Below are 14,296 nucleotides of genomic sequence, written 5' to 3' on the forward strand. Positions count from 1 at the left end.
ATGTTAATCCCAATGATGTGAGGAGAAAGATCACTGACTCAAGTCATCAAGGCCAAATTAATTAAAGCAAGCACTAATGATAGATTTCAAGCCTGAGATAGAGTCAGGCTGGTTCATAAATGTCATAAACATTTGATAAATAGTTGATGTTGTTAGGCGAATCTCTGAGAGGTTGAGGACAGCCTGGTCTACAAAGCAAGTCCAGGAAAGCCAAGGGCTCTGCTACACAGAGAAATCCTGTCTCAAAAAACGAAGAAAGAAAAAAAATAGTTGATGTTGTTTTTGTTAATAGTGCTGGGTACTTGTGATAAATGAGATGCCTTTCAAGATCTTAATCTTTACCTTTTTGCCCATTCTATGGTGAAGTTGATTCTCTCATTAATCACTGAAGCACGGGGTGATCAATAAGGAATGCCTCATTTGTGGCATTTCCAGTGCAGTGTTGGTGTGAAATAATTGAGCTATTTCCCCTTAGTTCTATGAAAAAATGACAGATATTATTTTTAAAATCTTTCCTTTTAAAGATGAAGGTGGAACCAGCTTGGATTCAAGTATCCTGGCCGCACTGCGAAAAATGCAGGATGGCTATTTTGGTGGGGCAAGGTAAGTGACTTATACCCTGAACCAGGGGAGATGTAGCACAGGAAACTGTCAGTGATGCTCGAGTCCTCCTTATAATACCAGAAAGTTAAATTTAGAGTCAAATAGATGCTTAAACAGCACACAGGTATAAGAATTCACTGAAGTCTTTCTCAGGAGGCACGTGATATTGGCTCATCATTATGAATGATGTAATGTTGGATTTAGCGGTGTTTGCAAGTGTCTTCAAAGCTTTGTTGTTGAATATTTACTTATTCTAAATGGCTTTTCTATGAACCAGCTAGCTCCCCAATAATTCAGATGGAGACCTATTGATTTATTTAAACACTTTAGCACAATAACTGGGCAGGTATGATATAAAGAAGTTTTATAAGCTATTCTGACTACCTCCCAGCTGCACTCCCCAAGATACTTGTGAATAAATAGGTTCTGTCTGGGCTGAATCTGCTCCATCAGGCCACGTCTTCTCTCTCCATCTTCTTTCTTCTTCTCTTCCTCTTCCTCTCCCAAACTCATAGGACCTACCTTAGTCCCCAAGCCCAGGAATGGAAGTTCCACCTACCTCTATTCTGCCTAGTAATTGGCTATCAGCAACTTTGCTAACCCATCATAGATAATTCGGGAGCAAAATTTATAAAACATCATTTGGTGTACTTGAGAATGCACCTGTCTGGACTGCAACTGGATCTCAGGGGCCAGTATTGAGCATTTGTACACGTAGCATCAAAAGTCTTTGAGCAAATGGTACCGGCTTCCATTGACTGGAGGAACTATTACTTAGTTGTAAAATACCCATCTAAAATGTTTTGTCTGTATACATACATGTAAACCAAGGCCTATTTTGACAGTGTTTCTATCACTCTGTGTACATCTATAATTGAAATGCTTATATATAAATATTATTTCATTTTGTGGTTTATTATTAATATATATTCTTTGAATTCTTATTTTATTGAATATTTTATGCCCCGTTCCTATCATTACTTCTTTCGTTTTTCAAATTATCCAAGGTCTGGCCATTGGTAGCCACTTTAAATGGGCTTCTTTAGGAGGCAGCCTGGTCTACAGAGTGAGGTCCAGGATAGCCAGGGCTCCACAGAGAAACCCTGTCTCGGAAAACAGAAAAACAAAAAGGAAAGAAAGTTAGTACTAATAACTTCATTTGGAGTTTTGTGATTGGCTTATTACGTAGAGAATGATATGGTCCAACTTAATTTATTACAGTGGATAATAATTTCAAATACTCTCTCATATGTCCAAAAAGGTCTTTTGATGGTGTTTTTGTTTAATTTTTTGAGATTTCTTTTTTATTTTTATTCTGTGTGTATGGGAGTTTTGTCTGCATGTGTGTCTGTGTACTGCGTACATGCCTGATGCCCACAGAGGCCAGAAAACATTATCAAATTCCTTGAAATTGGAGTGACATAATTCTGAGCCACTGTGAAGATCCTGGTAATTGAGCCCAGGTTCTCGGGAAGATCAGTTAATTCTCTTAACCACTTAGCCATCTCTCCAGCCCCTGGTGTTACTTTTAAAACTGGTATGATACATTTGTGTAACTTATCTTCATTCTCCATCTACTTCTCTAATAGATAATGTGGATTTTTTTTACCAGACATTCAACACAGTGCGCAACAATGGAAGAGACTAGAACTAATCTTTTGGGGGACTGTGAACTCTAATTAGTGGCCTTGCTTTAAAAATCTTTTCTTAGCATTCATAAAATGTTGCTAAGCATTCTTTTATTGACAACTGTGGCTTATTTGTACATGTGTTTAATTTTTGGTGTTGGGAAGAGATCCTTGTTCATGCTAGGCAGGAATTTTACTAATTGAGCTACACTTCTAAAATTGTGTTTTGTTTTTTTTTTTTAAAGATATTCCCTGATTTTCTGTTTTCTATGTACCTTATAATTGTTAGGATCCAAACAGGTAAATTGTCGGAGTTTTTGACAACATCTTGCTGCACACACTTAAGCTTCATGGACCCTGGACCTGAGGGTAAGCTGTACAGTGAAGACTATGATGAAGACTATGATGATGAGCTGGAATCTGACAACTGGATGAATAGCTATGATGCAGCGAGTAATGGTAAGGAGGCCTTAAACAGCACTGGCTGGCTGGACACGAATACAAATGATTGTTTAGCTCATTGTTAAAAAAAAAAAAAAAAAAAAACCCGGCTTCCAGCAATCTCATACTGTACCATCCTCGCTCCTCTTTAATAAATCTAGGTTTCTGCTTTCGTTAGGATTCACGTTTTTCCCTCGACTCTTCCTCAGTTTCTGGTCTAATTAATACCTCTATGGTGACTGATCGTGGGGTTAGCCTATGCCTTTCTATTAGGATTTCTTCTTTAATCATTTGAAGTAGCTGGTGATTTGAAATGGAAAGAAACAATGGTGAGTAAAAAATATTTCATTAATAATGTAGTTGAAAATAATACATACATACATAATACTACGTTTGACATTAAAAAGAATTAAATATGAAATTTGGTAAGAATTATGTTTAAAGCTTCACATGATTCAAGGGATTATATTTTATGTATCATTAGAGGCATAGAGCAGTATTTCTGACGAGGCCTGTATAGTGTGAAAAAGCGTATTCATAATGCCTGTTGCTTCTATGTGACAAACTAGACAAATAAAGTGTATAATAATTGCTAAGGCTATAAACATGATGCCATTAGAAAGCACTCTGATAGCATGGATTTAAAATGACTGAGAAACACTGACTGAAGTGTAAAAATACTGACCTTTGCAAGATAAGAATTACATTATTTGAATCCCCAAAAGAGAATGGTTGATAATAGAATGGTTCTTTTAACTATCTAAATCTTGGTGGACCTGTTTTTGTTGTGTGGGTGTTTGCCTTTTAGCATTTATCTTAAGACACTAACAAGCATAATCTTGTATATAATAAGCCAATACATTAAAAGTGCTATCTTTTGTTTGGACTCAACATTTTCCATATATCCCTCTTCATTTGCTTAGTATTCCTTGCCACATAAACCATTAAATGAAACTGATATCCCTTTACTTAAGGTCTGGATTATATTTAAGGTTAAGATACCCGTCACTAGTGTGTCATTAAGTATGAGTTCCATTCCTGCAGCTCTCCTAGTTCCCATTAGTCACATGAGATCACAGAGGGACTTCTGGACAGGTCATTTAAGATTGTCCAGAACCAGATGATGAATGACACACTTAGGCAGGACTGGTACTGATCCCAAAACAATATTTCTCTAATTGTAACTTTACAAATGTTTATATAAAAGTATGATGTTCCCATTATCTGTTTTCAGAGATGATTGCATATGTGTCCTTTGGACACTGTGACATGATGTCACCATCTACACAATTTGTGCTCACGAACAATGCAATAGAGTTACAAAAAAAAAAAAAAGCCTGATGTTTTGAGTAAGTTCATGATTTTGTGATGGCCTTATTTGTAGCTATCCTTGGCTGGCCTATAAGCCACGAGGTTGGCTATACTTGCAGGAGAGTGAGCCCAAGAGAGTACAGACCATATACACTTTCTGTAACAATTCTCAGCACCTAGGACACTGCCCGCTCCACAGTACCAGTATATATTTGGTGGATAAATAAATGAATGAGTTGACTAAAAGGCAGTTTGTGGCCCATAGTCCTTTCTTCACCAATGACATATAAAGATGTTTCTCTGTTAGTGATTAGAACTAGTGTTTGTAGATTCTGTTTACAACCTACTTTGGTATTTGGTGGAAGATTTTTTACCTCTCCTGACATTTCTTCACAAAAGCCTCTTTCTCCTAGTGGGACTGGAAGGGGCCTGCCCTGCTCCTTCTCTGCTGTTGTTCCTTTCTGCCAACATTGCCATCACACATAGAAATTATGAAATACTTGTCCTACTTATTCTAAATCAAGCTCATACTGCTTTTAAATTTCGGTAACTTTACCTCTGTCTCAGTGGAATTGAAGAGCAGGTGGGTCCTGGTAAATGGCAATAGCCATTTTAATCTATGAGGTTATATAATGATCACAAGCTTTTTTTTTCCCCCATGAGCTGAGAACAGCCTTAGTGTTTTAGGTACAAGAGCCAGTCACACTGACTGCTGGGGTAGGTTTTGAAATAACTGAAATGTTCGTTTTTGTTTCTTCCTCTTCCCCAACTAACCTTGCAGCTCGCTGTGGTGACGAAGTTGCTCGTTATTTAGATCACCTTTTGGCTCGCACTGTTCCCCATCCTAAACTCTCTACTACCTCCCGGAAGGGAGGGCTAGATCGGTTCCGAGCTGCTGTGCAAACAACTTGCGACTTAATGTCCTTGGTGACCAAGGCCAAGGAGCTGCATGTACAGAGTGAGTAATGCCATTACTACCTAGTGTCAGACACAAGGTGGCATGAAGCCCAAGATGGGGGCAGGACGTTGATTACACCATGAGCAGGAGCTTGGTTTTGTTCACTGCTTTGGTCCCGGCCTCTTGGGCAGCACCTGGAATTTAGCAGGCACTCAAATCCATGTGAAATCAATGACGTATATATAGTCTTGATATGGATATTGGCGTTGGTCGGGTATAACCAGGAAAACAGCAAGACACAGGACAAAAAATAGCATATTCAATTTTAATACAGAAGTCAAATGGGGAGGAAGAGCTTTCTCATTTGGAAAAATTACTTCTTTGAGGGTAATTTTCTTGTTTAATGAGAAAGCATGGTCATTAGAATAGTATAAAACAGGAGAGACAGAAATAGAGACTGACTCTTCTCTTAAGCTACGACTAGATCTCCCTTTATGGCCGCTGTAACTGTGCACCCGGCTGTTATCTCGAATATAATAGTCTTTGTTTACAGCATCGCCACAGTCCTCTCTCTTACCAGCACCTTCCTTAGTAATGTGTTCAGTGGAGGACCTTTTCTGTACATTTGAATAGTAGCCATGGTTCCTAAGACTGCTCATTATTTCTAAGGTCACTACATGTGGAGGGAGAGAAAGGCTCCTTGGTCACACCTGGACGACTTGAATATTACATTATACAGGGGAGGAGAATGATTGACGCATGCTCTTGCTACCTAAATCCTCATTGACCATTACTAACCAGATACTAAATGTGAGCACTAGGGAGCTGTTTAAAATTGAGAACAGGGAAAAGCTTGGTATACCCTTTGGTTATGCTCCTTACAGAAAGGGTTTATGCAAAGACATGAACTTTAGTAAGTTTAGTAAGTCACATTTATCACTTGTGAATCAGGAAACCAGATTTTAATTCCAAGAACTGTAATTTACTTGCTTGACCACGTATGTGAGCCCTGTATAAAATGGGTAAAATAGGCTGGAGAGATGGCTCCGCCATTAAAGGCTAGGCTTACAACCAAAGATAAAATTATATGAAAATTATATGCTGGTTCTCCTTAGAGGTTATGGTAAGTATTTCAGCTATGTAAGTGAAACATCTTAGGACCTTCTCAAAGTTGATCAGCTCCTACATGTTTTTTGGTTCTCTAAATAGGATCATCCAGCTCCAGGCTCTAGAAATCAAATATTCACCCACGAAAACCCAGGAAAAGTAAGATGTAACTGAGTTCCTTCTCTTATGTGTTTTGTTATATGATGATATCAGTGATAGCATCATTGTGATAGTGATAATGTTAGTAAATATATATCATATGTCTGGTTGATGGTGCAGTTACCGAAAATCCTTTCAAAAATATAAAAATGTTCATTGATTTATTTGTTGTTGTTTTGAGACAGCGTTTCTCTGTGTAACAGCCCTAGCTGTCCTGGAACTCGCCCTGTATTGTAAGCTGGCCTCTAACTCGCAGAGATCCACCTGCCTGTGACCCCCCCCATCACCACCACCTGGCAAATAATCGGATATTTTTCAAATTATCTAATATCCACATTTCTTCTACTGATATCGATGAAGGAAAATGTCATCACTTTTCTAAAAACTGCCCCATGTGTCAGTTTATTGCTGAGGTCAATCGTGTATCTTATTAATTTCCTGCTTATGTTAACTTTTCCCATGAATGCCAACTTCTTGCAGATGTGCACATGTATCTTCCTACGAAGTTATTTCAGCCTTCTCGCCCTTCTCTCAGCTTGCTTGACTCACCTCAGTCTCCACAAGATAACCAGGTAACTGCGCGCATGTTTCTGTAGGCTCTTTGTAAAGATCTGCCATCTTTAAGGGAAGTGTTCAGACTAGCCAGAATGGTTTCTAGTGTTAAACAAAACACTATCGAATGAAATGCATGTCTCTTTAATTTACTCTTCAAGCAGGCAAAAGCTTTGGTGTTAGACTTCAAGAAAACTGCTTTGCTCTGTCATAGGGCTTGGTGGTTTTACCGATTTGGCTTTGATTTTCATCAACATGTTGGAAAAAAATTGAGGGAGAGTACCAGGTAACCCAGACTGGACTTCAACTTACTACATTGATGAGGATGGCCTGGTATTCAGAAGCCTCAGCCTCTAAAATGCTGGGGTTACAGGTGTGCACTACCACATCTGGGGAACATTTAGGAAATTCTCATGGAAAAGGTTTAGAGGTGGAAAGACAACTCATTCTAGGGTACCTATTTAAGCACTGTTAACTTAGTCCCTCCCCCCCCCCTTTTTTTTTATCATTGCTTACTTCAAAGGTTCCTTCTGTTCGTGTAGAAATGCATCTTCCTAGAGACCAGTCTGGAGAAGTGGACTTCCAGTTACTGGTTTCCAAGTTGAAGGAGACCTCAAGCTTACAGGAACAAGCTGATATACTCTACGTGCTCCATACAATGAAGTAAGTGGTGGATATGACTGGCATACTTTAAGGCACTTATTGTGAGGAAGTACAGCACATTAGTCACGGTTCCGTGTTATAACAAATACCTGGGGTCATCAACTGATTAAGAGAAAAGGTTGCTGTTTTTTGAATTTTTTTAAAATTTATTTTATTTTATTAATTACACTTTATTCACTTTGTATCCCCCTATAAACACCTCCCTCCTCCCCTCCCGGTCCCATCCTCCCCTCCCCCTTCTTCACACGTGCCCCTCCCCAAGTCCACTGATAGGGGAGGTCCTCCTCTCCTTCCTTCTGATCCTATCTATCAGATTACATCAGAAGTGGCTGCATTGTCTTCCTTTGTGGCCTGGTAAGGCTGCTCCACCTTCAGGGGAAGGTGATCAAAGAGCAGGCCAATCAGATTATGTCAGAGGTAGTCCCTCTTCCCATTACTATGGAACCCACTTGGACACTGAACTGCCATGGGCTACATCTGTGCAGGGGTTCTAGGTTATCTCCATGAATAGTCCTTGGTTGGAGTATCAGTCTCTGAGAAGACCCCTGTGTTCAAACTTTCTGGTTCTGTTGCTCTCCTTGTGGAGTTAGAAACCTGCCACAGAGGGCCTCTGAAAGGCTCTGCCCTGCAGACTATTAAAGCAGACGCTGAGACTTATCGCCAACGGTTGGGCAGAGGGCATGGAATCGTATGTAGGGAGAGGACAAGAAAAGGTTTATTTTAATGCTCAAACAATTCCTTTTGTTAGTATTTGTATTTTAAAATTATTTCATTATGTATATGAGTGTTTTGCTTGCACATATGTCTATGTACTCTGAAGCCAGAAGAAGGTGTCAAATCTCCTGGAATTGGAATTACAAATGGTCATGAGCCCCTATGTTTGGTGCTGGGAATTAAACCCCAGTCTTCTGGAAGAGCAGTCAAATGTTTTACCTTCTGTGCAAACTCTCTAGTTTTATTAGTATTTAATAGAAAAGTATATTGATTTATAATTTGTTTCATTTTACTGGTTTTTCTTCTACTTCAAACTCATTTTTAACAGTTCATAAAACTATTTTGTTTTTGGTAAGGAGAACACAATAAAAAAATTAACAGTTGATATTTATTTATTAATCAGATTCTTACTCATGTTTAAAGTTTGTACTATATTAGAATAGACACTCAGCTCTTCTGAATTATCTATTATTCAAGGGGAAAGGGCATAAAAAGTCTGTAAATAATAATCTGAACCTTATTGTTGATTATTTTAACTATATAAAATTGCTCTTTTTCTTATGGGAAAAAAACCAACAAACTGACTTTATTTTGGCTCATAGTTTGGGGGTTTCATTCCATGATTGGTTCCATGATTGCTTTGGAATCTATTATGAGGTTCCTGACCATGGTGATACCTCATAAGTAGCTTACAAGAGACAGAGAAAGTATAAAACATAGAATATAGAGACAGAGAAAGTATAGATTATAGAATATATAGTGTGTCCTAGTATCCCCTGAAAGGACACACCTTAGTACAATAAATTCCTGCAACTAGGGCCTACCTTGTAAAGCTTTCCCCCATCTCCCAGTAATTCTATAGATAGAGGACCAAGCCTTTAACATTTGAAGCATAGTTTAGATCTATCTATCTATGTATCTGTCTATCTATCCTAGATCTAAACAATGGCCCACAATAAATGGAGCACAGCGTTGGAGCTTCATGTACCTGTTTACTACAGTTTAGCAACATACTCATTGTGTGACTTGAAAGCCTACAACTGCCTACATTCGCAAAATTATTATAAATATCTCTAAAGTCGGGGCTAAAGAGATGGCTCAGTGGTTAAGAAGAGCAGCTCCTCTTCCAGAGGAACTGAGTTCTATTACCAGTACCCACATGATAGCACGCAACCTGCTATAACCGTACTCCTAGGGGATCTAACACCTTCTTCTGGTCTCCGTGGGTACCAGGCACAGACATGGCCCATAGATATACATGCAAGCAAAACATCCATACACATAAAATAAAAATAAATGAGTGAAATTACGTGGTGTATTCCCTGCCTATGTGTATTAGACCCGCCTATGTGTGCGACTCACTGTCCCAGACAGAATTGCGGGCCCCAAACCACCAGAGACTGGGTTTTCCTGTTGGGAGGAAACCACATGGTGAAGGAAACATCAGGTCCAACCACAGGGGACACAAAATGTTCTGAAGAAAAATTCCTAGGTTCCTACAAGGGAACAGTTACCAGCCTGGAGCCACTCCACTGCGCCTGCGTGTTCTATTCACCATCCCAGACTGAACTGTGGACCCCAAAACACCACAGAGAGGGTCTTCCTGTCGGGAGAAAAGCCCATGGTGGAGGAAACATCAGGTCTGACCTGAGGACATCTTGCTAATCCCCGGAATAGTTCCTGAGTTCCAACAGGCTCGGGCTCTAGCCTCCTGCTGCCACCATGAGTGCTGTGCTCACCTGCCACTGATTACTGCTTGGATACTGGGGCACAGAACTCCAACCTCAGACCTACAGAAGCTGGGGATCCACAGGATCAATCCCCAGAAACTGCTGCAAGGCACAACCTGTCTCCCTAGCTAAACTGACCAAACCACAGGGCTTACTGGTTCTTCAAGAGGGCTGCACCCAACAAACACAGTGTAAGAACAGCAGCAGCAGCTCACTAAATTCAAAGCAAGAAACCTAGCGGCAGGACACTAGTGTCTCCAGGACTTCTCCTGGTGAGAGAAGAGCTCCCCCCCGCAACTAACAATAACCACAGTTATCACACAGGTACATATGCCTGAGTGAGATGTGGCAATTCCTGATAAGCACCAGCCATTCAGGGATCATACCCAAAAAGCTGAGGAGGCCTCCTTCAGGAACAACAATCTTCCTGCAAAGAAGAGCTAAAACCAAATACTCTTCAAACGAGTCCACAAAATAGAAACAGAAGAAACATTACCAAACTCATTCTTTGAAACTACAGTCACCTTGATACTGAAACCTCACAAAAGACCCAACAAAGAAAGAGAACTTCAGGCCAGTATCCCTTATAAACATTGATGCAAAAATACTCAACAAAATATTCACAGATTGAATCCAAGAACACGTCAAAGATATGATCCACTATGACCAAGAAGTCTTCATCCCAGGCAAGCAGGGGTGGTTCAATATACAGAAATGCATCATTGTAATCCACCATATAAACACACTAAAAGAAAAAAACAACACATGATAATCTCCTTAGATACTGAGAAAGCATTTGATAAAATCTAACACTCATTCATGTTTAAAGTCCTGGAGATATCAGGGATAAAAGGCAAATATACCTAAACATTGTAAAGGCAATATACAGAAAGAAAGCCTATAGCCAACATCAAAATAAATGGAGAGAGACTTAAATCAATCCCACTGAAATCAGGGACAAACCAAGGCTGCCCACTCTCTCCATATCTCTTCAACATAGTTCTTGAAGTCCTTGCTGGAGCAATAAGAAAATTAAAGGTCAAGGCGATTCAAGTCAGAAAGGAAAATGTCAAAGTATCACTATTTGCAGATGATATGATAGTATACATGAGTGAACCAAAAATTCTTCCAGGCAACTACTAAACCTGATAAACACCTTCAGCCAAATGGCTGGATACAAAATCAACTAAAAAAAAAAAAAAATCTGAAGCCCTCCTGTATACAAAAGACAAAAGGGCTGAGAAAGAAATTAGGGAAACAACACCCTTCACAATAGCCACAAAGGACATAAAGTATAATGCTGTATCTCTAACAAAGCAAGTCGAAGACATGTATGAAAAAAAACTTTCAGTCTCTGAAGAAAGAATTAGAAGAAGATATGAGAAGATGGAAAGATCTCCCATGCTCATGGCTTGGCAGGATTAACATAGTAAAAATGGCCATTTTACCAAAAGCAATCTACAGATTCAATGCAGTTCCCATCAAATTACCAACACAATTCTTTACAGACCTGGAAAGAAAAATTCTCCACTTCCTATGGAATAACAAGAAACCCAGAATTGCCAAAACAATCCTCTACAATAAAAGATCTTCTGGAGGTATCTCCATCCCTGATCTTAAGTTGCACTATAGAGCAACAGTTTTAAAAACTGCATGGTACTGGCATAGAAACAGAATGGTAGATCAGTGGAATCGAATAGAAGACCCAAAAATAAACCCACACACTTATGGACACATGATCTTTGACAAAGATGCCAAAACTATACAACGGAAAAAAGATAGCATCTTCAACAAATGGTGCTTGTCTTACTGGATGTCTACATGTAGAAAAATGCAAATAGATCCATAGTTATCACCCTGCACAAAACTAAAGTCCAAGTGGATCAAAGACCTCAACATAATACCAGACACATTAAACCTGTTAGAAGAAAAACTGGGAAAGAACCTTGACCTCATTGGCACAGGAGACAAATTCCTGAACAGAAAACTAGCAGCACAGGTTCCAAGATCAACAATCAATAAATGGGAGCTCATGAAACTGAAAAGCTTCTGTGAAGCAAAAGACACTGTCATCAGAATAAAATGACTGCCTACAGACCAACCCTATATCTGACAGAAGGCTAATATCCAGAATATATGAAAAAAAAACTCAGAAAGTTAAACACCAACAAATCAAATAATCCAATTTAAAAATGGGGTATAAGCTAAACATAATTCTCAACAGAGTAATATCGAGTGGCAGAGAAACACTTAAAGAAATGCTCAAGGCCCTTAGTCATCTGGGAAATGCAAATTGAAATGACTGAGATTTCACCTTTCACCCATCAGAGTGGCTAAGATCAAAACTTCAAGTGACAACACATGCTGAAGAGGAAGGGGAGAAAGGGAAACCCTCCTCCATTGCTGGTGGGAATGTAAAGTTGCCAACCACTTTGGAAATCAATATGGCATTTTATCAGAAAATTGGCAATAGTGCTTCCTCAAGATCCAGCTATGCCACTCCTAGGCATATATCCAAAAGACGCTCAACTATACAACAAGGACATTTGCCCAACCATGTTCATAGCAGCTCTATCCGTAATAGTCCAAAGCTGGAAACAACCTAGATATCCCTCAGTGGAGGAATGGATACAGAAATTGTGGTACATTTACACAATGGAATACTACTCAGCTATTAAAAACAAGGAAATCATGAAATTTGTGGGCAAATTGTGGGAACTAGAAAAGATCTTCCTGAGTGAGGTGACCCAGAAGCAGAAAGACACACATGGTATATACTCACTTATAAGTGGATATTAGACTTATAATATAGAAAAATAATACAAAAATCTGTACATCTAAAGAAGCTAAGCAAGAAAGAGGACACTGGGTAAGATGCTCAATCATCATTCAGAAAGGCAAACATTTTAGTCCTCGGAAGAAGGAGAAAACAGGGAATGGGACAGGAGCCTACCATAGAGGGCCTCTGAAAGGCTCTCCCCAGCAGGGTATTAAAACAGATGCTGAGACTCATAGCCAAATTTTGGGCAGAGTGCAGAGAATCTTATAAAGGAAGGGGGAGATAGTAAGACCTTGAGGGGACAGCAGCTCCACAAGGAGAACAACAGAACCAAAATATCTGGGCCCAAAGGTCTTTTCTGAGACTGATACTCCAATCAACGACCATTCATTGAGATAACCTAGAACCCCTGCACAGACATAGCCCATGGCAATTCAGTCTCCAAATGGGTTCCTGAGTAAGGGGAACAGGGGCTGTCACTGACATGAACTCAGTGGCTGGCTCTTTGATCACCTCCCACTGAGGTGGGGACAGCCTTACCTGGTCACAGAGGAAGACAATTCAGCCAGTTCTGATGAGACCTGATAGGCTAGGGTCAGATGGAAGGGGAGGAGGACCTCCCTTATCAGTGGACTGGGGATGTGGCCCAGGAGGAGATGAAGGAAGGAGAGTGGGTTTGGAAGAGGAGGAGGAAGGGGGCTACAGGTGGAATACAAAGTGAATAAATTGTAATAAATAATTATAAAAAAAAACTTCATTTGAAAAAATGTAACCTCTAAAAGTCAGATTTTTAACCATGTTTGGACCTCCCTGCTTTTTTATACAACCCCACCCCTATCTCACATGTTAGAAGTAGCTAAGCTGTGAGGCACGAATTTTTTCTTTCAGAAATAGCTAGCCAGATCTCCTACAGGGCTGCTGAGGGATATCCTCCAATGTCCCTAACCTCCTATTCCCTTTGAGAGTTCCCTTGCCTTATGTTTTTCTGGGTGACAGATCCTGAGGGAAAATATTTCACCCCCTCATTACTTGCTTGAATTCTCTCTACCATTAAAGCCTACTTCATTAGTCACCTCTGTGAAGCCATCTCTGGTTTCATCTGCTTATTAGCAGGTCACAGATTCTGAGATAGCATGACAGTTTGTGTGTGTGTGTGTGTGTGTGTGTGTGTGTGTGTATGTGTGTGTCAAACTCATTTTGTCAATTTCAGAGTTAGAGGAAAGTTGGAAATACAGATAGTACAAAATACTTGGGTATCATTTAGTCAGATCCTACAGATGTTTCCACAGAGTTTCTGTCTCTGTCTGTCTCTTTTTTTTTCTTTCTCCTCTGTCTTCTCTTCACTCTGCACTCTGTTCTATTCTCTCCTTCTCTTCTCTTCTTCTATTCCCTCTCCTCTTCTTCACTACCCCTCATGGATGTGACCCACATTTACTCCCAAATGTTCATTGAAGCTGTATTTTCTAAAACCTGTAAACCTCTTGTATATGCATAGAATAATGATTAAAATGTAAATATTTAACACTGCTATTGTCTGTATGAATTATAAAACAAAACTAAAGTTGTGTGTTTTGTTCAGTTCTTATGTGTCTTGTGTTGTCATTGATCTGGAACAGGTCCTGCATCTTCATTTTTAATTTTATCAACATTAATATATGCATTTTTGCAGGCCTGCCACTTAAGTTCCTTTCTGTGCTGATAGTGTTGATTC

The 14,296-nt window shown here is 39.5% G+C and overlaps 1 protein-coding gene across 4 annotated transcripts in view; it reads left to right on the forward strand.

Annotated features, from left to right (window-relative positions):
• LOC110542928 (phosphorylase b kinase regulatory subunit alpha, skeletal muscle isoform) overlaps window positions 1–14,296 on the forward strand; it is a 153,741-nt gene that overhangs the window by 101,440 nt on the left and 38,005 nt on the right. For 3 of the 4 annotated variants that reach the window (XM_060375543.1, XM_060375544.1, XM_060375545.1), the window contains 5 exons: window positions 525–603; window positions 2,521–2,690; window positions 4,765–4,941; window positions 6,628–6,719; window positions 7,223–7,362. In XM_060375543.1, the coding sequence (XP_060231526.1) occupies window positions 525–603; window positions 2,521–2,690; window positions 4,765–4,941; window positions 6,628–6,719; window positions 7,223–7,362 (658 nt within the window). Of the gene's footprint in view, window positions 1–524; window positions 604–2,520; window positions 2,691–4,764; window positions 4,942–6,090; window positions 6,148–6,627; window positions 6,720–7,222; window positions 7,363–14,296 lie in introns of those variants that run through there. The other variant, XM_060375546.1, reaches the window with a different exon arrangement.

The sequence above is a fragment of the Meriones unguiculatus genome, chromosome X, assembly GCF_030254825.1.
Source record: "Meriones unguiculatus strain TT.TT164.6M chromosome X, Bangor_MerUng_6.1, whole genome shotgun sequence".
Lineage (NCBI taxonomy): Eukaryota > Metazoa > Chordata > Mammalia > Rodentia > Muridae > Meriones > Meriones unguiculatus.